Source organism: Corvus brachyrhynchos, unplaced genomic scaffold (genome assembly GCF_000691975.1).
Source record: "Corvus brachyrhynchos isolate BGI_N302 unplaced genomic scaffold, ASM69197v1 scaffold444, whole genome shotgun sequence".
NCBI lineage: Eukaryota > Metazoa > Chordata > Aves > Passeriformes > Corvidae > Corvus > Corvus brachyrhynchos.
In genome coordinates this window covers 80,303-104,338 of record NW_008237886.1, presented here as the reverse complement: position 1 = coordinate 104,338, position 24,036 = coordinate 80,303, and the positions used below count along the sequence as shown (strand labels likewise).

The window sequence follows — 24,036 nt, the reverse complement described above, 5'->3', positions numbered from 1 at the left end:
AATTAATGAGACTGTTCTGTTTTTCTTTTTGACTGTAAATTTATACCATGAAATCTCATGTAGTTTCAATTCATATGTTAACAAATGACTACTTGGTAGTCTTGGAACAATGGTTGAAATCACTGTCTTACCAAATGTTGGTAATTTATAATTGTAAAATCATGTTTTTTCTGGTGTATGCATACCATATCTCTGTATGTAATAATGTAGAACAGAAATTAGGGGCAGGAGGCAGATTCCAAAAAAAGATGTTATCCTTTATTTTCAGCCCTGAATCTGCACTACAGAGATTAGAAGATATCTCAGGCTGGTTATTAGCAACATCTTGGGTCTAGAGCTCACTCTGCTAGAGCTCTGCTGCCTCTGAAGACTTGTCTAGGCCAGCTTTTTATTTTGACTATTAGTAAGACAACGCCCTGGAGCTCCTTACTCTTCAGCTGGTCTGTCCCCTGGTAATGGTTGTTCCCTGCCCGCCTGTCTGAGAGGGCTGGCGGGGGCTAAGCTCAGTAGAAGCAGTCAAGTTTCCTCGCTCGGAGCAGTTGGGATGCAGTGTGTTTATCAGCCTGTATATAAATGTGTGTGTGTGTCTCATGCTGTTCAGGGAGCGTGTTCAGAGTGCTGGGCAGGAGCTGCGAGGGCAGGCTGAGATATGCCTTTCTACAGACGTGGTCTTGGCGGTGCCGGGGAGCGAATATGTTGAGGTTTGTGGTTCTGAACTGCATCCATTACAAATCCTGTAGGTGAGGTTTGAAAGCATGCTGGCCTGAGGAGCACCTGCACTTTCCCAGGACAGACTCTTTTAAATATGCAAAATTACAAAAACACCCAGACAACCCCAATCCCATACGTAATGTGGTCAAATGTCCACCTCCAGAAGCATTTTCTCATCTTTAAAGTTTTCTGTGGGTGTAAGTTCCAGTGCAGCTTCACACTCTGCTTCATCATAATGGAGTCAGAAAGAAATTACTGTCAGGTGGGAAGATATTTCTTAAAGCCTTCTTTCAACATTTGCACCCATTGCAATGCCCTGGTTAGAAGTGTGGAGCAATCTGTAGGTTCTGACCAACGAGAAATGTGCCAGAAATAGCATGTTTTTATGACCCAAAAGGAGTTACCAGGCATCAAGCATGATTATAGTCTTGCATACCAAGCTTGAGATAATAATTTCCTGATATGTGGCAGTACTTGGAAAATTTTTTAAAATTATTTTTATAATTGCAGTTCACAAATCCCTATTTCCTACTTGTCCTGCACTGAAAATCAGTTTCTTCCTGTCTTTCACACTTTTCCATTCACTGGTTGCTTCATGTTCATGCAATTTTAAGATGCCTATCTTGCACTAGGAGAAGTGTTTTAGGACCTTGGAGATCAACAACAATAAGCAAATCCAGGAGTTGCATGAATCTATCACTTGGTTTCTATCAAAAGGAAGGCAATTTCTTAATTTAGTCTACTCTGAATGATTGGTCACCTGCATGCATGAATTCTTACCTACTGCTCTCTCCTATCCCTCCTCCCCATTCCACATCCTCCAGAAAAACGAGCAGAAAGGTGAATAGTGACTTGATATGCTTGATTTTTTTTTTTTCAGGGCAACTTTTTTTCCCCCTTTTTTGTCCTCTGAGCACTCTTGGTGATTCACTGGTTTTTCATGATAATGAGCAATTTCCTGGGTATCTCTGTGATGCTGGGTCTAGTCAGCAGTACAATGTGCTTATTTCTGGCCATGATGTGCCTTTCTGCTGTGAATAACGAAAATGATTGTGGGAGGAAAATGGTCCCACTGCTAAATGAGTGACAGAAAGTGTTGCAGTGGGGTCTCCTGCAACATGCATTAGACAGCAAGGCCCGTGGAAAGAAATAGGGACTGATTCTTGATAGAAGTTTCAGAGATCTTTATTCTCCAGCCGCATGGCTGGGGGACTGCTGAAGAACCGCGCAATAATGGGACAACCAGGGTCCTTCCTGGGCAGGGGAACACAAAATAACCAGTGGGGAACAGGATTAGGGTACATGTGACCAGGGAGCAGGGAGACCCCATGCCTAGGCCATGCCTCTACCCCAGGGTCCCCTTTCCCAGGACCCTGTGGCAGGGGAGAGGAACCCCAACAAGAAAGCCAGTAAAGTCTGTGCTCTGCTATTAGAAATGAGTTCTCTCATCCTAATGCAGCTTCCCTGGGCTTTATGTGACTCTCCTACCTGAGCTTAGAGTTATTTTAATCCAAATGACTATTTTATAGAATATCACACAGAGGCATTAAGCAAACTTGGGATGCATGGTAAAACAAACTTCATGTAAAGTTGATCTCTTGTTGTTTATTTTCCACACTGAGAGTGCAACTCACACTTTTTTTGACTTCTCATTCAAGTAGCATAGATAGACCATCCAATGAATTTCAAAGTTTTAGGTTGCCTAACATCTCCCATTATAGTATTGTCTTAGCTAAATCATGTTTTAACTGGTTGTGCTAATGACTTTTGGTCCTGGATCTCTGTCGTAAGCTGTGTGTGAGAAAAGGAGTAAGAATTAGATAATTACTGGTTTGTTTAAGCAAGATGTCCTTCTTTGTCCTCTATCCCTGTTAAATTGTTTCAGTAGGAAGGCTGAGAGACCCTGGAAAGCCTTTCAGTGTTTTTCAACAGGAGCTTTTTGTGGGGGGTGGGAAGGAAAATCTTGGTCTCAGACTTTTGGAATATTGTTCGCATTTGAAAACAATAGAAAGTTCCTGGATGGGGCAGATTTAAATATTTAAGTCTATTAACAGCTCAGCAGTGTAAAGACAGGCACTTTTGCACTGTGAGTGTTCCATGCTCACTGAGACTAGCAGTTGCCCTTTCTAGGTAGATTTCAGTGTTATACTAGTGGCAGAATAATAATGCTGCTTTTAATACCAATATTTGATACTTTAGATGAAGTAAAACAGTATTAGAGATTTATATTTTTCTTGCACACATCTCTTTGTAGCCAAGACACGTGCATTTTCCCTCCCCCCCCTCTGTCTTGTCTCCTTTGTATCAGCTCAGTTATTTTGTTGTAACAGTGGAAGAAGCATTGATAATTTGTATCTATGGTTTTGATTTTGTGTGGTTTTTAAACTATATTAACAATTTTATATTCTGTTCTGAAGGGCTAGTATATATTTGGGTAGCAAGGGTAAATTATTTGTAAGTCTTTACTTAGTTATTTGAACTAGAGCTGTTTGCCTTCACTTTGGGATGTGCAAAAATGATATCCTATTAAAAAATAGAACTGCTTGAATTGAGTATGCTTGTGGAAAAGTAGGGCAGAAAATGTAGATATTTTCAAAGATATGTGTTTTGTCTCGAATGTCAAATTCCGCAAAGTTACTTTTTGGTATCTTAATCTCTAAAAAAAAAGACTGCTCAGCAAAACAAGAGTCCCAAGTCTGATCCTGGCTTCTGTTGGGCCAACTGAGTCAGTGGCCTACAAGGCAGTTAATTTGGGATAACAAGGTCCGAAGCCTTATTGCCCTGACATTGCCATGCTGGTCTTTCCCATTTTTCATTTCCATTTTAAGTAAGTATTCTGGCAGTGGACTGCTTTCAGAGGAGTTTGGGATGCTTGGCCCAGCAAAATGGGCTGATAATCAGGGTTGTAAGTGTGTAAAGCTGCTTCGTATTAGTTGTGTGTGTATTTTTCCTTTTTTTTTGTCTTTTTGATATTTTTTTTTTAATTTGACATCCTTACGTCTTATAGGTTGTATCAAGTTTTAAGTGGTTCTATATTTTTCAAGCTCAATGTGATGAGATCATAGTTTTATGGGACTCGTCTGGTCTCCTTTATCTAATTTCCCTTCCCTTTCCATCACGTTATTGAAAGCACCTAATGGTAAAAGGAGACACTAGAGAAGGTGTTAGGGTGACCTGTTCTATACTCCCCAGTCAAGTCTAGATTCATGTAGCTATTAAAAAAAAGTGGTATTGTTAACTATGTGTTAATTTCCTTCATTGAATGAAGATGTGTTGAAATTCAGGTGGCACTATTTCCAGGTGCTTTGGGAAAAGTGTAACAGGTAAAGCCAGTATGATAAGGTAGTGCTAATTAACGGGGATGTCTTAGATTTTTGCCCATGACTTCTTTGGGCAAGCTGCTTAATCTTTCTTGTATAAAACCTGATGCTGGAGGGGCTTATTCTCTTTGTCTTTTGAGCTGTGTAGTGTCCCTGGTTATTTTAACTATTTATATACAACAGCTGTATCCCTGTCTTACCTTGGAAAACATCAAAACTCAGGGTTATTTTTCTACTTGCAACCAAAGCACGAAATACAGACTACACTTAGCAGTAATATTTAGGTTTTCTCATTACCCTCATCTGTCAAATAGAACAAGTTTTATTTGTACATGCCTTATGTTACTTTGAGGTTGGATGCTTCTGGCATTGGTGAATGAAGAGCATTAATTACTGTAGCATTTTTATGTTGGTAACAGTAAAACGGGCAGGGGCCTGTGCTTTGAGAGCTCCACTTGATGGTACCTGGGGAAGATGCTTGTGTTTCAGAAAAGGCAGCTACTGATGTTCTGTGAAGCTTTAAGATTTTTCCAACTTGATATTTATTAACTGTAAACATGTAAATTGTTACATGTGAACTTCATGTTCTCCATGAGAGTGCTGTCGTATAGAATACATAGCACATGTATGTAAAATTTAATAGTGGAACATGGCTCATAACCTGCTGGATAGAAGTGACATTTATTTTAGGCTTGGAGCTAGCAGTGTTTTTTCTCCACAATCCCTTTTAACCTGTGGGGTAGAAACTGTGCCAGCTTTTGGTTTCTGTGCGTGGCAGTGTGTCTCCGTAGGAGTGATAGCAGAGTAAGCTGATTAGCATGATTGATACTGCGTGTCAGGGGACTGGCATAATGGGCTACCGTTGAGACTGCATTGTGAAACCACACACGGATGAGGTAATCTCATTAGATGATTAAACTTCATGGAGTCTACCAGATTGCGGAGCTTTCAGTTGTATTGCTGTTGGGAGCTGATGCTAAATAAGTATAGTGCTCTCCTTGGAGTGAGACAGAAATGGATATCTTGCCGGGTTTTTCCCCTGGATAATCGTTGCAGCAGCTGGAGGCTGATGAAGGATGTTCCATCTTTCTGTGTTTAAAAGTAAGGTTCTGTATGATTTTAAGTTTTCTCTTAAAATCACTGTCAGCCTTGTGTTAGTTTTATCATGCTTTGCTGTTCTTTGTGAAATTCTGTACTGTTAATGTTGGAAGGATATGCTTTGTGTAACTTCCTATGGAACATTGCAATGTATATATTGCTGTTCTGGTTTTATAGGGTGTCTGTGTTTTTCCTGCAGGTTGGCTTTGCCTTTGTGATGAGGTGTAGTGTGAGTGTCACTCCTTATCCTCTTGCCTGTCCTGTTTACAAGCAGTGTGGCAGGCAGCACATGTTCATACCAGAGCTGGTGGTGCACAGAAACCCTACCTGACTTCTTCACATGCTACTTGTTTTAAGGAGCTCATTGAAAACACTGAATTTCAAATTAAAAGTATTATGCTTGACTAGTCCTATATTTGAGCTTTGCTTTTGCTAGCAAGCTACAAAATTTCTAATCTGGATCTACAGTGTTACGATATTTATAATGCAAGGGTTGCTAGACCAGAAGTTTGAAAGGTCAGGACTGCTATTCTGACTGGTAGTGACCGCTCTTGCTGTATAGTCAGATTTTTCTGTATTAAAAAACAGTCCAATTAATCTGTTGGGAGTTTGGGAACAAACAGAAGAAAGATTTGTAATTTCCATTGAGTCCTGAGCAGTTCTTCTACTACTTCTGCCTAGAGAAAGTACTGTATGACACTAATAAGCACATCCAGTGAGACAAAAGCACAGAGAGTCTATTTTTTGGCAAGGGAACCCCAGCAATGTGTTATCTTCTGAATTCTGTTGTCAAGTGTGGTTTATTTATTTGGCAGTTGTGCAAGAAAGTGACCTTTGTCTAGGAGCTTTTTTGGATCTGGTGTCAAAAAAAAAAAAAAAACAAAAAAAGCCAGTGCAAAACCAAAAATCTACGACAACAGCCTGTTCCAGTGTGTGAAGAAGTGGGGCAATATACACCTGTGAAGAGAATGTTCTTTCATGTGTATTTGACAATAAACAAAATCACAAACTTGTACTGTTTACAGACACCAGTATTGTGTGGATTGTGAACTGCAGAGCAAATGCACATCAAGTTTTCAGGTTTCATTTTCTGGCTTACTAAAAATGGCATAGCTTGATGATGGGAGACATGATCTTGTGATTGGTTTTAAAATCCAGGGTTATACTGGCTATCAGTGATAGGCAAATTAGAGGCAGGCCAATAATTTATATGCAAAATCAAGTAAAGTTTCCTCAAATGTGTTGGTTTAGCACAGCCTGGTTTTTGTCAAACCACGACAAATACCAAATACTTTAGAAAATAAATGAATTGACAAGTGTTCTAATTTTTTGCATTTAAAAAAAACTTTTGAATTGTTCACAAAGTGTTATTTTTCTGTAGCTATCTTTCTGTATTGTAGACTGAAGTGAATTGATTTTTACAATATCTGGTGTGTGTACTTACGAAAATATTTTCCATTTCAACTTTAGCTTGCTCTCAAGTATGAATTATTGCAAGAGCTCCTTTTTGGAGACCTTGGTCAAGTCCTGATGCTTCTTGAAATGTTTGGGGCTACTCTGTTAATGGCACTACTTTGCAGTTGCTTTTTACTTTAAGGGGAAGTCAGGCCTTGTTATGCAGCTGTATTTTGCCAGTGAAGGACCTGTTCCTCTGAACAGAATATAAAATTATGGAGTGTTTCCATGAAACAAGGCAAGTGCTTTGAGTATGAGAATAGAAACCTCCTTTGTTAGTATGAGTGCAACCCAGCTTACTCTTTCCAGAGTGTCTCCCGTGAATGAAGGAGAGCAAATCAGGAATGAGAAACCTCACAAGACCCTTTCCAAAGGGCATGAGTTACTGGCTTTACTTCTTCATGCAGCTTTCTTCTTTCTGCATGTTGGGTGTGCTTAGAACATGAACTCCAGGGTTGATACCTCAGCCCTGTTGGCTGTTGGAACAGGTAAGTGACTTCAGGATCACCAAGACAGAAGGTAAGCTAGGGAGATTAATCTGTGACTGTATTGGTTAGTCTGCCTTTCTTATTTAAAAGTTATAACTCTTTTTCTGCTTATATAGGCTGGGTGTAATGGCTGAAAAATCCATAATCTCTCTTGGTTCAGATATACTTGTTTCAACTCTGTATCTGTAAACTGAGTCCCCTGGAAAACAGCTGTAAATGACCTGTCTCCAAACTTCTCTCCTGACTGGAATGAGGAAAAAAAGTATTTTTAATGTCATTTTTTAGGTAAATATTGGGTAGAGTGGAGAATTGGAGTCAAGTGCCTGAGCTGTTGCAGAAGAGAGGGGGGTAAGACTGAGACCTCCTCCTTAGAAAATGCATTGGAAGATCTGGGTTACCCAGAATGTGTTTTTTGTCCTTATTCTTTGTTCTTAAAGAAAACAAATAGTTTTTTTTCTACTGGCTAAAATTTTTGCTGATGGTAATTTGTGCTTTGCCCACCAATTTTCCTTTCACTGTAAGAAATCTGTATCTGCTGTTTCTTTGTTTCTTTTGCCTCGGGTTAAGCCAGGTGATTGAAAATACTTGATTGTCTGTCTGTATCAAATGTTCAGGAGTTATTTTGCTAAGCATGAACCAACTCTTGAGCTTTTTTTTTTCCAAGAAACTTGCCACATTTCTTAAAATAGTGTGTTCACAACATATTTTGCTCCACTGTTTTGTGCTGTTTTCTTCCTTCCCACCTCCCATAACAGCCTGGTGGGTGAACCCGAGCAGCAGCTCGTGCTCTACCTCTTTGCTGTTTCTTTTGTAATGTGTTTGCTGAGCTGGCTGGCCTGCCTCCAAAGGTGCATAAGTATGTTTATACATGCAGCTTAACAATAGTATCATAACACCAATTTGTTTTACCTGGTCTGGAAATAACAATCTAAATATTGTGAATCAAAGAGAAAGCAGTTATTTGTATATGCCTCTACCCTGCCAGCTCATTTCTGTTGTGTGTGATAAAATCACTGAAACTTTTCTTACATTCTGTGGGAATTTTTACAATTCTGTCAGTATGATGTCATACCTCTTTTAAATGCTAAGAGAAGTTCACCTATAGCTTCTCCCCCAAGCTGCATCCCATGCTGTCAGGCAGAAGGTGTTTAATTTGTACGTCTATTTCAGGCACAAGGTATTGCAGAAAATCATCTATCCCTGCCACTGTGGGGAGGAATTCATAGTATGGCAAACCATTAAACTGTGAACCATTAAACTATGCTTTTATTATAGTGTTTGAGCAGAGTTGTAAGAGGTAGAAAGCATACAGTAAATACTGGTTATGCTTATTTATTAGTCATGAAATGACTAACAAATTGATTGATCAGCATATTTTGGTTAAGGTGCCAAGACATTAATATAAGTGCTTTTTATTATTACTTGGATTCAGAGACTTTGATCACCAAAATAATTTTTCTCTGGATTGAAACAATTTGGATTGTGTCCATCAGTAGCTGATGTGAGCAGTTCTAGCAGTATTTATGTTTTAAAGTTTGTTTTTGAATCTAAACACTCTGGCTATATCATGCCATCATCCCATCCTCAGAATCTTCTGATCTTCACTGGCCTGTGGTGTAATTTTGCTTTAGTAAAATCTGAGTTGACTTGCCCAATCTGCTGGAATATGTCTTACTTTCTATAAAAAATTTTTAAATGGGAGTGTAAGAATGGACGTTCTGGCCACTCTGGCACATCAGCCTGTTATCAAAAGTGAGAATGCCTTTGTTTCCATGTCACTCAGCCTTTGGCCTCTCTGCCTGTCGAACATAACAAGTGCTCTCAAGTCATGTATTAGCTCCAGTGAAGTGGCACCTGCCTGGCTGGGGGCTGGAGCTGAGGGCAGCAGTACAAATAAAGTGCCATTAGTAGTGTCTTGCCTGTGCAGTCAGTGACAGCGAAGATACAGTCACTCTGCTTCACTGATTTCCAAAAATCTGGTTTGACATTGTTATTACTAGTCTTAGTTCTTCTCTCATGATTCAAGTTGTGAATAAGCAGCTTCAGCTCTGCAGGTTTCTGGGAGGAAGAGGCTTGCAGCAGAGGCAAAACAACCTGTTCAAATTTAAATCATCAAAGTGTGCCTTACTGGATTCACATAAATAATGTTGTGATATATAAGTTTAAGAAGTGGAAAATTTTGTACAAGGTACTGTACAAAATTAAATCTTGTTTCGGATTTCATGCCTCTTGCTGTTGTCTCAAAGCTCTTTCCATTTTAAGGACTAAAAAACATCATTGTTAGAAATAGAATATACTTTTTCAATGTCATGATACCGATATTGAAAAATAACCAGTGCCATAGCAAATCATTATTACTTATTACATTACATCATTATGAGTTATTATTACTCATAAGTGGCTCCAGAATGAGAAGGGTTAAATTCGGAGTTGAGATAAGGTACCTGCTGAATTGTTTTGTCCATTTGAGGTTATCGACTATTAAAAATATTTTGAAACTTCTGCATGTGTACCTTATAATTCTGTTAGATGACAAACAAAATGTAGAAAAACATGTTTTTCCCTTTCCACAGTCACACTGTTCCTGAAGTGCTGGCAGTGGTAAGAGCTTCCAGTCAGTAAACAAAGTAGATGCCGTTTAGGTGTATAAGAAAGACAACAAATAAAGTAACAAGGAGTCCTGCTTTAGAGTTTCTTTCCTGCCCATAAGTTAAAAATTAAACATTTTTATAGTGAAATAAAACCAGTTATGAAACTCTCACGAAAAAAGATGAAAAAAGCAGAAGAATAATGCAGTGCTTGCTTTTCATGTCAAAGAGCAAAACATAAAAATGCAAAGTACTTTGCAAACCAGATAAGGTAAAGGGGCTCTAACACTTGAATATGCTCAAAACTACAAAAGAAATAATAAAAATCAGATGGGGTTTAAATTCTCAGAGCAGTGTTGGTAGTTTAATGGTAGATATTTTTCTTTAAAGTATTTTTAATGTTTTCTCTATTCCGTGATGTGATCTGATACAAATGAAGAAATGAACAATCTCACTGTACTGAGCAAACAGCAGGCTAATTGTTCACTTTTTATCGAGTTCACAGAGGAGGAGGGGAATAGTTTGTGGTGAGATCAGAAATTTTTGTTTTCCACGAGTCTCTTAGTTAGTCATCACAAGGATGCTGTTATTAATAAGAACAAGAACAACAACCTCCACAAGGATGAATGCTTAAAATAAGAAATCCTTCTTAGCAGTAAAATGTGGAGATGAATGGTGATATTTAAAATGTCTTCAGTTTGTGGGCATTTCCTAGATTACAAGGATGATCTTACAGGGTCTTTTGCCTCATCTTGTTCTTTATCCAGAGAAATGCCTGATATAAGATGTATTTTTAGTGAATTTAATGTTGAAATGATGCCAGTTAAATTATTTATCCTTAGATTATACCAAAGATGTTTGTATTCATCATCTGTCCAGATGTACAAAGCGTGACTTTTTTTACACTTAGATGAAGCCTTAGATGTGGGATGCTTTTAACTGAGCTAAATGTGTAACACTGCCCATTTGGTAAACTAAATGCCCTTTGTCTGGTAGGTAGTGAAACGTAGGGAGCTGTTCAGCTGGAGCTGCAGCACAGCTGTGGTATCTGGCCTTGGAAATGAGGGCTAGGAAACAAGTTCCTCCTTTGATAATACAGCTACATAAAGATAATTTTATTTTTCTCTGTTGACTTACTTTTTGTCAAATGATACTTTCAGCAAAAGAGTATTAGTCAAAATGACAAGAGCTGTTGAAGAAAGAGTTCTCCCAGCAGTTGTTGAAGGAAATGCTTAGTTTTTAGAGAAAATGACATAAAGCTTCCTATTTTTTAATTTACTTAAATTTAGCATCCAAACTGAATTGAAGGTGAGTCTGGGAAGAAGCATAATTATATCTGTCACCTTCTAGTTCTTTTGTTTTTGCTTTTCTCCTCTCAAACATCCTAACTCCCTATTTTTAATTTTCATTTTATTTTTAATGAAGGTTTCATGGACCCTGGGGGTTGGCCATTAATTTTAGGCCATTGTGTGAATGCTAACTACTTAAAAATAGTCATGGAGCCAACCTTGCTTCCTCTCAGGGTTTATCAGTTGGAAGCATCTTCTTTTTATCCCATGTGTAAGCAAAGACCTCTCTGGATTGATGATTTGATCTGTATAATGGAAAATCTAGGCAGGATATCCTTTCTCTGTTATTCCTTGGTGTGATGGCATCAGGTTGTGTCTTAAAATGGGGGAAGGGAAGAGGAGGGTCCTATTAGCAGACAGAGTGGTTTCAAGGGACTCTTAAACTGCAGGCTGGCTGAGGACCTCATATTTCCTTTTCTTGTTGAACTATTTGTGCTTCAAGCTACTCTTGTAACATGTCAGTGGTGGCTTGTGCTACTGTGCCCAGAAGCTTGCTCATGCCCTGCTTGGATGTTTTGTATTTGGAAGTTGTTGTTGGATACTGAGGGGTATGAGGGGCTTCTCTCTAGTTATTTTGAGCTCTAGCAGACCTTAATGAAATACTGCATTGACAAGGTAGATCCAGTCTCATCCTGCAGAGATGCAGTGCCTGAGCTTCCCCTGCCAAGAAAAGAATGTTTCTGTTGTAATTCCATTATTAAAACGTGTATGAAATGGAGCAGTGCCTAATGTGCAATAGAGGTGCAGTGAATGCTTGATAAAGTGTGTGCGTGGGGTAGCAAATGTACTCAGAATTATGTTGGAACATTAATAATGCTGGGAAATTATTATGACCTTGCATTTCAGCATGCTTGTGACAATTCCATGTAATACTTGCAGCTTGAAATTTTGCTTGGTGTTTGCAAGGCAGAGGACATTACCAACCTCTCTGATTGTGGGAGAACCTTGGGTTTGGTCGTCTTGTGCTCAGGACCAGGAGTCTGTGTAAAAATGATACTGACTCTTTATCCCACCCCCTGCCCCTTCCTTTATACAGAAAACACAGTATAGCTCTCGTACAAGAGGTGGGTCTCTCTCTGAGTTGGTGCTTCTGTTCTTCTGACTGTGACCTCTGCATGTTGTGGTGTAACCGCAGAGGAGGAACCTGGGACGTGACTGTGACTTTGCAATACAATAATCAGCAGGTACTTGGGGTGCAAGGCAAAAAACATTAAAACTAATAAAAAGAAACGCTGTAATTGCCTGTTTGGACTTTGGAATCTGTAGCCCTCCGGTGTTTGTGCCAAGCTGCTGGTACAATCTAAAGCACATGAATTTTTTACTGTTAATGAGGAGATATATGGGATCATTGCTTGGGCTTTTATGTGTGGAGTAAAGATCTTTCCTTCCACACCACAAAGTGCATCTCAGCTACTCAGAGTTAGCAAAAGTCCTTTTTGTATTAGCAAACTGACCTGTGCCTTTCCATCACCATGGTTTAACTGCAGTGTTAAAATGGACGATTGCATTTCTTACATGAATGTCTTCTTATTCTATGGGACATATACCTATTTCTGATCTAAAAGCTCCAATAAATAAAAGTATTTTTAAATAAAGACATAATGTTCTAAGAAATTTCTACTGCTCTTGCTTACTCTGCTGGAAAACTAAGTTAGTTGTATATAACAGCCTAATGACTAGGACTTAAAATCTCAATGCATGTAAGAATTTGTACCTCTGTGCTCTTAGTAGTGCCCAATAAAAGTTTCACAGTTTTTAGCTCCATTCAACCTAGGATTTTGAACTAACATTTTAAGTCTATGTAGATAACATGCTTTAAGCGACTGTTGAAAAACCAAAGCAAGGGAAATTTTTCAAATCTTAAGCCCACCCCTCATGTATTAAATCATTTGAAATCTTACAATTGCTGTTATTTTCAGTCCATTGTGTCTGCTTCCTGTTGGTCAAAGGTTACTAGGATAGGGTGGTGTAGAGTGAGGTGGGAAGCCGGCAGGAAAAAGAAAGCTTTGCTTATTTTGGGGTAGACACAACTACAGAAATGGCTACATTGCTTAAATTTTCTGAAGACTTGAAGAGGTAAACTAGTCAAAGAATGTGTTCTTGATGTTGCTTACTTTTCTGCTTTGTAACTTAGGTATGTGGAGAATTGGCGTGGGTAAACAGGGGCTTCCTTAAAGAATGTTATCTTTGTGCTAGAATTTTTTTTTGTTCAAAAAGAGCTTTCATTTTGATTTACAACTTGACTCAGTAAATTCTGTTCCTGAAGCAAGAGCCTAAACCTCTCTACCCATTTGTTCACTTGTATCACTAGCTCAAAAAGAAAAAAAAAGAAAGAAAAAAGGAAAAAAAACAAAAGAAAGGTTTTGTGCCATGAAGTGCAGGCAGAAGCTCTGTGATGTCTGTGATGTATTGCTTCAGTACTTTGTGGGCATGTGCTAGGTATATTAATACAGCCCTCTAAAAGATGCAGTTTATCTTAGTATTTGTGCTGTTATTGAAGAGCTGTCTGTAATTCCTTGGCTGTTCACACGGCTGTGAATTGGTTGTGGTGGTTACGTTTTACAAAGCTGTTCATCCCAATAATATATGGCACAAGGGTACTGTTACAGTCCAGTAAGGAATAGAAAACTTTTTTATGTGAGCTGATGAGAGCTGGAGGAGTGTTTTGTAAGCTAATCCAAGTAATTATATTGAAGCATCTTAATTTTCAAGTATCCTGGTATGTAGTTGAAATTGCTATTGATATGTGATATTGCTGGTTTCTGAATTTCTTATTCATTTTGTTACTGCCAGTGAGTTATTTGAATCTAAAAGTATTGTTTGCATTGTTGGAAAAACAATGTTTTTGCTACAATAGAAACTCAGGGTTAATGAGCATACTGAAAGGAATTGATGTATCATAGTATCTTGCAAAGAATTTGGACTTTGTGCTTGTTTATTTTGAAATTAATTTTTCTCTGGAGTTCTTCAGGTCAGTTCTGCTCAGAAAAAACTGCTGGAGCCTAATTGGTAAATATTTTCAGCCCTGTAAAGTGAAAATGTATTTATCAGACACAATGTTGATTTTTATTTTATCTTAGCTTTTACTTTTCTTAGCAACTCTCCCTGCCATCTCTGCACTTGCACATTTCAGATATGGTGATTTGTAATGGGAAAGTTAATAGTTTTAGTGTTAAAATGCAGATTGCCATTCCTAATTCTTCCCCTTTTTTATATGAAGAGGAAGAATTCCATGTTCCTTATATATGAATAAGGAATTCCTTGCAATGCCTCACAGTATATAAAAATGACTGTGCTGATTATCCCTGTAAAGCTTTGGCAGAACAATAGGTTTCCTTTAGCTTTCCCTTTACTGTGCCTGAGGAAAATGGCTTGAGTAAGTATCAGTCCTTTCATTGCTGGAGCAGTGGCTGACTCATTTGCAAGAGAGGCTCCTGCTTTGGTCTGCATATACTTGATTTGCAAAGATGTCAGCAACTGTACATCCTTGCTCTCATGAGGAATGGATAAGGATGGAGTGTCAACATGTCCTAAGTTTAATTTGTAGGGATTATTTAAAACATAGTCAGAATTTCCATTGGAGACTGAATTTCCATTGGAGACTGTGTGTTAATGGATGGGTAGGAGCTTCTTTAATACAACTGGTAGGTTAAACCAGGTTAGTCACTTGGGAGGCAAATTGTAGAAATTATCTTTGTGGTATCTTTGTACCATCATCCTTAATTCATTGCTAAATCCCTTGTAATTCATCATTCCCTATTGAAGCTGGAGAAACTGATGCTTCTGTAGCTCAAATCCCCTTTCTTTTATAGGGAGTACAAAGCACAGGACTTAAGCTTATGAATATTTTGTTGAAGAGATTATGTGCTTGGCCTCCTGTCATCTGTAGAAATCTCTTATATTGTTTGCAAAATGAGCATGCTTGAGTGATCCAAACATGAAGCAGTGAAGCAAGCATGTGTTGTATCGTCATACTGCAGTGTCCTTTAGAGGATCCAAACTCCTGTTAGGAATTGCAGGTTTTTACAAGATTCTAGTGTCCTGTCTTGCTTTTCCTTGTGTGTAAGTCTTTCACAGATGATGAAGATAGATATCTACATGGGTGAATAAGAAGGGAAAAAAGCAAAACCCAGTTTGTACAAAATATTACAAGAAGCACTGGGCTTGTGATCTGGAAAAATGGGAATTTTTTCCCCAACTTGTTACAAACTGCTTCAAAATTACTGTACTCCTTGGAAATGAGGAATGAAGAGATTAAAATATATGGTGAAATAGTTAATCCCCAGCCTATGTGGGCAAGCTGCTGTTGGTATCAGTGGAGTGTCGGCTTGACTTTTCAGCTTTGAATTTTTCACATATTTAAAATACTAAATTTTTTATTTTTCTGGGTGTTGCTTTCATGCAACCTACACCCATGAGCTCAGTGGAATTCAAGTCAAACTGCATGGCTGGTGTCTTCTCTGCCTTGTCTTGTTAAGGGGGTCCTGTCAGCATGGTAGTAATCCTTGTGATAAGAAATGTACAGAGACTTCTAAAAACAGGGCAGAGCCTACTCCGAATGGTTTGCTTTCTTAGATTAAGACTTGTGCGGAGAAGTGACTTCTAATTAAAAGCTGATGAAAAGTCTGAAGCAACTTAAAAAAAAAAAACAACAAATAAACCTTTGTCTGGTGAATACGCAAAAACATTATTTCTTAAATAAATCCATGTGATGCAAAGCCAGGTTGTAATTTGGTTGGGTGATCACAAGCACTGTCAAAGAGGCTGATTTTTAGGAGGAATCTGAAGGAGGGAGATGTCTTGCCCTTGCTTATTGGTTCAGGAAGCCTTCAGAAGAAAGATGAGAGATGTAGGGGAGAAGGAAAAATGAGCCGAACCTGGTATGAAAAGTGCAATAAAGCAAGTCAGTAAATGGAGAACTTTAAATAGAAGATGATGTAATCAGAATGAGAGAAGGGAGATTCTCCTGGCAGCATTAATTCAAATAGGATGAATATGGGAAAGGCTTGAGAGGGGGATGATCAGAGCATGCTCATGATTAGAGAGGAAATGACCAAATTTTAGAAAAAGGGAAACATTATTCTGGGAAACAAGGCAGCAAACCAAAGACCATGTAGATGTGTGAGTAAGGGACCTGCAAGCAGCTATACTTCTTGTGCCGAGGCAAACCTCATGCCATGTCAGTGTTGTGTCTTCATTGCTGACAAAGGAGTGAGAAGGAGCAATGAGAGGAGATGGCAAAGCTCATATCAGTGATGGGGAACATGTTCCTGGCAAGTTCCTAGGAGTTATGTCTTGGCCATACAGGATGGGTGGTGAAGGAGAACAACCAAAAGTGAAAAGGTGGGTTTGCAAGAGGTCAGAACCAATGGAACTTTTCTAGGCATTTTAATTGGATTAGAGGATGTAGGAATATAGAGAGATGATCTGGTCACTGGTCCTGGTTTGGAGACAGTGAAATGAGGGCTCAGGTCCTGTTGCTGCTGCAGGGCTTCTGCTTTATTGCTCTGTATAGGTCTGAATAAGTTGTCCTCTGGTGAAGAGATGGTGAAAATTCCCTGGTGCGCAGGAGTAAGTTTGTGATTGCCATTAGAAAATTTCTGGCATATTGCAGAAAAGTATTTACTGAAACCAATTGTAATAAGGATCGGTTTAATGTGAATTAGATGATACAGACCTGGCTGCACAACTGCACATTGGGAGTAGGGATAAGGATGTGGAAAAAAAAGATGCAAAAGGCAAGAAAAAATTAAGAATTCCCATGCAAAATGGAGAGATATTGGATAACTGGAAGATATTCAGTTAGTTTCAGATTCACAAAATAAAGCAGCAGTTTGTGCTACATTGTCTGCATTTTATTTTGCACCTTTTTTGGAGCTTTAATTAATGCAGGGAGACTACTTCACGTGCTGAAACATCAGTTATGAAACAGAGCTCACAGTAAATGTGTGTGGAAGTATTGTTCTGCTGTATTTTCAGTGTTTTGTTTATTTAACAAGCTAAAGTTAGAATCGACAGCACAAGACTAGAAAATGGTGACAATAGTTTGAAAACAGGAAATTTTGGCCTTGTGTGTATTCGGAACAGATGATCAGGATGATGGCCAGGAGAGTGGAAACTTCCACTGAGACTGTTTTTTCCTTATTTTGCTCAGTGAGAAAGGATGGTGCTTCCTGGAAAACAAGTCTTAAGTATTTAAAGAAAGTCATAACACATTCAGTATTTTCCTCATATCACATTTGTTTGTTTTCCAGCAATGTGCTTACATTTCTTAGTATCAAGCACTACTAAAAGTAGAATGTTTGGACTATTGTCAAATCATGGAATTGCAGTTTCTGCTGTATAGAATTAAGACACTAAACATCCTTTGGGTTTTTTTGTGCTCAGTTTAGTTGTTCTGTCTTATGTTTCAAAAAATAAAGGGCATAATTTTTAGGGAAGAGGACAAGAGGATGTCTACTGGCAGTTGGTGTCATGACAAGGGTTTCAGAAATAACTAGTAATTACATATTCTTCAGTTCCTGGTGCTCATGATATGGCCTGTAAAAAAGAAACCAATTGAAAAAACCCACAAAACCAACCAACCAAAAAGGTTTTAAAAGATTTACAGAAAATGCTTTCTTTAAAACACCCCAAAATAAGAAATCTGTATAGAAATACATAGGGAAATTACAAGCGTTAATTTCTTAGCAAAAACATTTGAAATTTTGCAATTTCACCATGTTGGAGTTAGTCCTGCAAGCCAGAAGAGCAGCAAGTGGAAAAAGTAAAGTCCTGTACTTGAAGTATCGTTACCTAATGTGACCTCTTTTTGATACTTCCCGGCAGTCCTCCCAAGTACGTGCCTTGTGGGATGAAGCTTCTCCGTGATAGTTGTTGCTGGTCTATGCTGACCACAAACAGGGTTTAAAAAGAACCACAGTGTGAAGGAACACTTTTAGTTTTGTTTCATTTGAGCTTCTACTGGGATGCAGAGCACGGGTCTAACACACGAGTCAGTGAATCTGTGCCAGAGGTGTGTTTGTCTTCTGCGATGGCTGGAACACCTGGACACTGGAAATGTGGAGGCAAAAAGGAGCAGAAATACTCCACTTCTGTTTGGGGTCCTTCTTCTGGTTGTTTGTCAAAGACGTGTACCAATTCCACTGTTTAAAATTTGCACTGAAAAATAAGTAGAAAGAGAGGAATAGATGAAATAGATGGGAGCAAAAAGCATAAAGAAAATTAAATCTTGATCCCAGCAGACAATTGAAAAATGCTCAATAGTAGCTACAGGACTTAAATGTCCGCAAGAGCATAATGAAGTCACCTCAGGCTGTGTCTTTTGCTGTTCCTACTTCTCTCTGGTTCATGTTCTGCCTTCTGTTTACTTCATAAGTTATTTTGGAGCAATGAAATGTCTTGTTGCGCATTTATGAAACACCAGGTATTTTTTTGGCATCTTCCTTGTGCCCCTGGGTAAGTCACTTCTTTCTGCCAGGTCTTAGTTGACGTCTCTGAGAAAAGAGGATGCCAAGGATGCCAAATAGTGCCCTTTTAAAGTACTCTGTGAGTACAGAGATGCAAACCTAAGCACAAATGTCTGCTCACTTGAGAGATGAGAAGGAAGGCCTGAGATTTGTAATTTTATTCTTGGGTTTATTAGCAGTGTTACTGGAGTGGGGTATAAGTGATATCCTCTTCAGCTTAGCCAGTGTGGAGCAGTTTTGAAAGATTTTTTTTACTTAATGCTACCCAGAAGAAAAATGGTGGCAAATGTGCTAGAAGAGGAAAATCAGCTTTAAGCAACCTTAGAATGGTGGGTAATAACAGTAGGAAGCTACAGAAGGATAACCGATCAGTATATCAGTAAGAAGTTACTCGGCCATGCGAGAGCAAAATCTGTAAAAAATGGACCAGAAAAAGCTGTCTTTGATTTAACATCTCTAAGCTTTTATTTAAACGTGTCATGTAATCATTTGGGCCTCTTGAGCAACAGCTTAAGGGGATCTAAATGGAAGGTTAAATCCTTTTATAAAAATATAAATTATCTGCTCTTTCCTGCCCCTTCCTCCTTCCTTTCCCTTTCCATTTACACATACATCCCCTATTTCCTACATCTTTGAACTACAGCCAACAGCTGAATGAGGTACATCTCGAGTGAATATGAGGAGAGGGGAGGGGAAAATAATCGCTAAATGTAAAGATTAAGGGAAGTATAGCTACAACTTCTTCAACAGATATGCCTCTTGTAAATAGAATATATTGTAAATTCTGTGTACTGCATACAACTTTAGCTAGAGTAGTTAAAAAAACCACAACTAAGCCCTAACACTGCTGCATGATGCTTTCTGTCAATTTCTTAGCTCATTCATTCACATTGAAACCAGTAGTTTGCATATACCTTAGGGAAATAAAACCCTAATCGTAGGAATACCTTGGTTTTACTTCGTAAACTAAAATGCTGTGTGAAAAATACAGAATTCCACTGTTCCTTTGATCATTTGATGCTCTGTGGGTGAGCAGCTTGTCACATTTCAGCCTCCCTCAAAAGCAAGCAAACAAGCTCGTTTCTATAGTTATGATGGTCTCATGATACGATGGTCTCATGACAGAAGCAGGACAATGTTTGGCAGGCATGGTGGTGTCCTGTGTTAGGCCAGCTGATCTGCTGTGCAGCCCAGAGGAGAAAACAAGCTGAGAGGCACACAAGGCCTTTCTTAGACTCAGAGAAAAGCAGCAAACCTTGTTAAACTGTATTTTGTAATAATTTACAAAGCCTACACAGGCTTCTGGTGAACTTGATTGCCATGATGTTTGCCTTACAGCACTTACAAAAGGAGCCATTTTTCTTCTGAATTAGGTATTTGCTCTGCAAGCAGTGTTTAGTGACTAAGTGCTAGTATAATTATAAAATGTATTTTTAAACCCTCTTTATATTAATAACACATTTTATACATTTGAGTAAATCTTTCTTTTAAAAAAAATTTGCTCAATTTTCTTCCCAAAATTAAAAAACTGTACAAAATGTTTAAATTGTATACTGGCTGTTTTTTTGATTTTTCAAACTTAAAGTAGTTGACTTCTAGCACAGAAAACCAGTGTTGGATAATGTATGGCTTATAATACCATCAGTTATGTGACAGATAAATAATTGGTATCTTTAATTGTCCTGTGTCATAAATTGGTTGCATCTTTTTGGGCGATTATGAGAAATAGTTTGTAGCATGCTCTTCTGTAAGAGGAAACACAAAATTTTCAAACAAAAATGACCAAATGGGTTAAAAAAAAAAAAAGATTATAAAACTTGCATAAGTACGTATTTGCACATGTGCACTCTCTCTTTTAGAGATTTCTCTTTGGAAAGCTGTTGCTGAAGAAGCTCTTCCTTGCACATATAACACAAATAACACACTATTCTATACTTCAGTGGGGCAGTGCACAGCTTTCATTGCAGCGACAAATACTCAAAATGTTAAAAATAGATCAAGCTTTAAGAATCCCAGATATTTTCAAATAACAAAGAGTGATTTATGTGAGCTCATTTTGCACTTTGACAAAGTATAGAGGACTTTTGTACTATGATTAGCAAGGGTGCTGATGTCAGTTCGCTTGTCTAGCTTTAAGCTTTATTCTGCTGCTAAATTGTGCTTTGTACTGTAATCCAGAGAACCTTTGTATCTGCCTTATTAGTGTGTAGTTTATGGAATTGCTTTTGGTTTTGAATATAATCTGTGCCAGTTTCAGAGAGTGTGACTCACTATAGGACTGAAATAAATGTCCGCATATACACTATGTGAAAACTCTTCAAAAATAGTAGCAGGTGCTAGCAGGCTAAATTCAATGTTTTAAATACTTTATAGTTGCTGGTTTGTAGCCTGAAGGGCTGCAAAGAAATTCTTTTTAGCTGGTTGGTTTTTCTCAGTTTTAGAGTCCTATTTACTCATTAATACTCAACAGAAATTGTCAGGATTGCTAAGAACCTTTCACTCCCTGACACAGTACAAGAAATAAACTTTTAGAAGAGGCACGCCTGGTTGATACAGAGTTGATGGAGTTTTTTTGCATGGGGTTTTGTTGTTGCACAAATTGTGAGACAAAACGCATCATGCTTCTCAACTGCTCTTGCTCCTCTCATATCTCAAATCTCTTTCCTCCTGATTTCTGCTTTGAAAATTTCATCTGAGTGACTGAAGGCTGAGGTTAAAGATAAAGCTTGTTTCTGAAGCAGTTTGTAGCAGTTATCTGTGATCGGCCTTGCCCAGAGAGAGAGCCTCCGCTACTGAAGTTTCCTGTTATCCCAACATCTAAGTTGTCACTTGATTTGGAAACGGGAAACAAAACAAACTCTGCCAATGTTTTTGGGTCACTGTTAAATGGTGCTTATCCAGCTGTGCTACTAGAATATACTCACTTCTGAAATCTAAATTGAAGGGGTTTAATCTCTTATATCTTCTACATTTTAACTGTTCATCCAGTTAAACTTACTGCTACCATGGAAATAGTTGCTTGAGACTATGACTTGATTCACACAGTTCAGCATTTAAGGACAGATGCTGTTATTCAGAATTAAAATAAATACAATTGTTTTGTAAAGTATAGACATTTTTTTAAAAAAACCCAACTTTTAGAGCTTTGGTAGTTGGAGAATGGAACACAAGCCTTAATTAAGCTGTCTGTCATTTTTCCCTTTCTCCTGTTCTCTGTATTATCTTTTCATAATAGCTTTCTAAGCTTGATACCCTGAAAAGGCATGCCTACTTCACAATGAGGGTTTTGTGAGTCTCTGGGGCAAAGCTGACGGCACTCGTTCAGAGCTCGGAGATGGCAGTGGAGTTCTTGCTCTTTCTCCCTTATGTCCTCCTTCCACAAGTTTGTTTGAAGGTAGCAGCCACAAAAAATTAAATGGATCCACTCTTGTGCCTCACAAAAATGGCTCTGAATCTTTCACTAATACATAGTAAGAAACTCTTGTTTTCAAAGCTGCTGTCCCAGTGTTTAAAGGACATCACACATCTTGACCCCTTCTGGGACCATCCTTGCTGATTCCATTTCTTTCCTTCGTTAGGACACAGCCATGGCTGGTCAAAAGGAAAATGCACTCACCTGTCTTATTCATGCATTTCTTCTGCTGTTTTTTTTTAATCTTCCAAAGGACTAGCTGACCATCTTGTTTGGCTTTCCTAAAGAAATTTCAGGTGGAGTGCCTTGGGGTGTGGTGTGGTTCTGTGGGGTAATGCACAGTGGCTTGGCTACTGCACTGATTTACCTTGGTCTCCAACTTTGCTGAAAAGTATAAGAGCAAATGGATGACACAGTGATGGCTCCCCACTGTGTCTGGGCTCTGCTTTCAGACTTCTCAGTGTGAAAGCAGTGCAGCTCTCGTAGTGGGCCATGACAGTACGTCTGTTTTCTTCCACTGTGCCCATTATCCTGGCACTATATAAAGAAGCTGCTAGCACAGTATTGCTGAGGAACAAAAGTGCAGCCAAGTGGGGCAGTAAAGATGCAGTTGGAAGCAGCAGGACAGCTGTATGCTGAGCTTGGTTGCATGGTTTGAGTTAAGGTCTTTGATGAGAATTATGGCAGGTGATGGAGGCCCACGGGATGAAAGGCAGCTGAGGATTAGTTAGAGAATGAGACATTTTGCTTTTGCTTTTCTCTCAGACCAGGGTCTTTCTGCAGCATCAGGAGGGCTGGTATAATAAGCACAGTGTCAGACTATCAAATTCATTTCTTCTGTATCTTCCCCAAAGACCAGGTCTACATGGTAAAACTATAACATTTGGTCATTCTCTCCACCCCCATCTCTCTAACGGTTTCAAAAAATAATAATGTTGCTCTTTTGCTGTAAGAAGTACTACTGTAGGAATATGATGAGGTTCTGAGTGCAGACGTGCCCTGGCATTGAGGAGAGTGTACAATGTGAGCATTGTCTGTTCTTTAAATGCAGGTCGCTATCGTTGAGTATCAGTGAAAAATTCAGTTAAAATGCATCAGCCTGAAACAACAGATATTGGAAACAAAACACCATGGAGCACTTAAAGATGTATTCTATTTTGTTTTTCCCATGCCTATGAGAGCTTTCTTCAGAAGCCCTTTGTGTGTGCTTTTTTCCCCCCTCTCCTGGTCCCACCCCACTTTTTCTTTAGTGTATTCATGCTTTCTCATTTTGTAAACAGTGATTTAATTTATATATCCACTTGTTATAAACAAAGCCAAGATATAAAATTTAAAATACAAATTCACTAATCCTCAAGTCCACTGCTGTAACAATACCTAAATAACGTCAAATGTGGGTATCTGATGTGTAACCTCTTAGAATAAAAATTGAACTACTTATTAGTACAGGGTTCAACCCAGGTTGAAACCATACACAACAGGTCTTAAAGTCTGATTTCTTCCTTCTAATTTTTCTCCCTTTTTTCTCTCCCCAATTTCCAGGCATGGAAGAGAAGATGGTTTGTGCTTCGGAGTGGCCGCTTAACAGGGGATCCAGATGTATTGGAATACTACAAAAATGACCATGCCAAGAAGCCTATCCGTATTATTGACTTAAATTTGTGTCAACAAGTGGATGCTGGATTAACATTCAACAAAAAGGAGTTTGAAAACAGCTATATTTTTGATATCAACACTATAGACCGAGTTTTCTATTTGGTAGCAGACAGCGAGGAGGAGATGAATAAGTGGGTTCGATGTATCTGTGATATCTGTGGGTTCAACCCTACAGATGAGGGTAAGTTCTGTTGCTTTTTCTAAGAAAGTGCAGTGCCTACATGTGAAGAACGTTTCAAAGACCAGATGACTATCTTTAGCTGGCATATGTTTTAAAACTTGTGTGTATTGGCATTAAAACTTCCTTGTTACCCTGAATAAAAGCAAGCAGAACAGAGGGAGATATTCAGAATTTGTTACAAATTAAGTGTGCCGTAGAACTTGGATGACGCTTTTCTGTTCTGTGTCATGTTAGGTCTTGGGAGTATAGGAAAAATCTCTAAGTAAAATCATGCACAGCAGTAGATCTTCATAATCATCAAAGGAATTC

At 38.6% G+C, this 24,036-nt stretch overlaps 1 protein-coding gene across 7 annotated transcripts in view; it reads left to right on the top strand.

Moving 5' to 3' along the window:
- GAB1 (GRB2 associated binding protein 1) overlaps positions 1-24,036 on the top strand; it is a 67,444-nt gene that overhangs the window by 5,574 nt on the left and 37,834 nt on the right. For 5 of the 7 annotated variants that reach the window (XM_017732650.1, XM_017732649.1, XM_017732648.1 and 2 more), the window contains exon 2: positions 23,433-23,727. In XM_017732650.1, the coding sequence (XP_017588139.1) occupies positions 23,433-23,727 (295 nt within the window). Of the gene's footprint in view, positions 1-6,927; positions 7,073-12,109; positions 12,194-23,432; positions 23,728-24,036 lie in introns of those variants that run through there. The other 2 variants (XM_017732654.1, XM_017732653.1) reach the window with 2 other exon arrangements.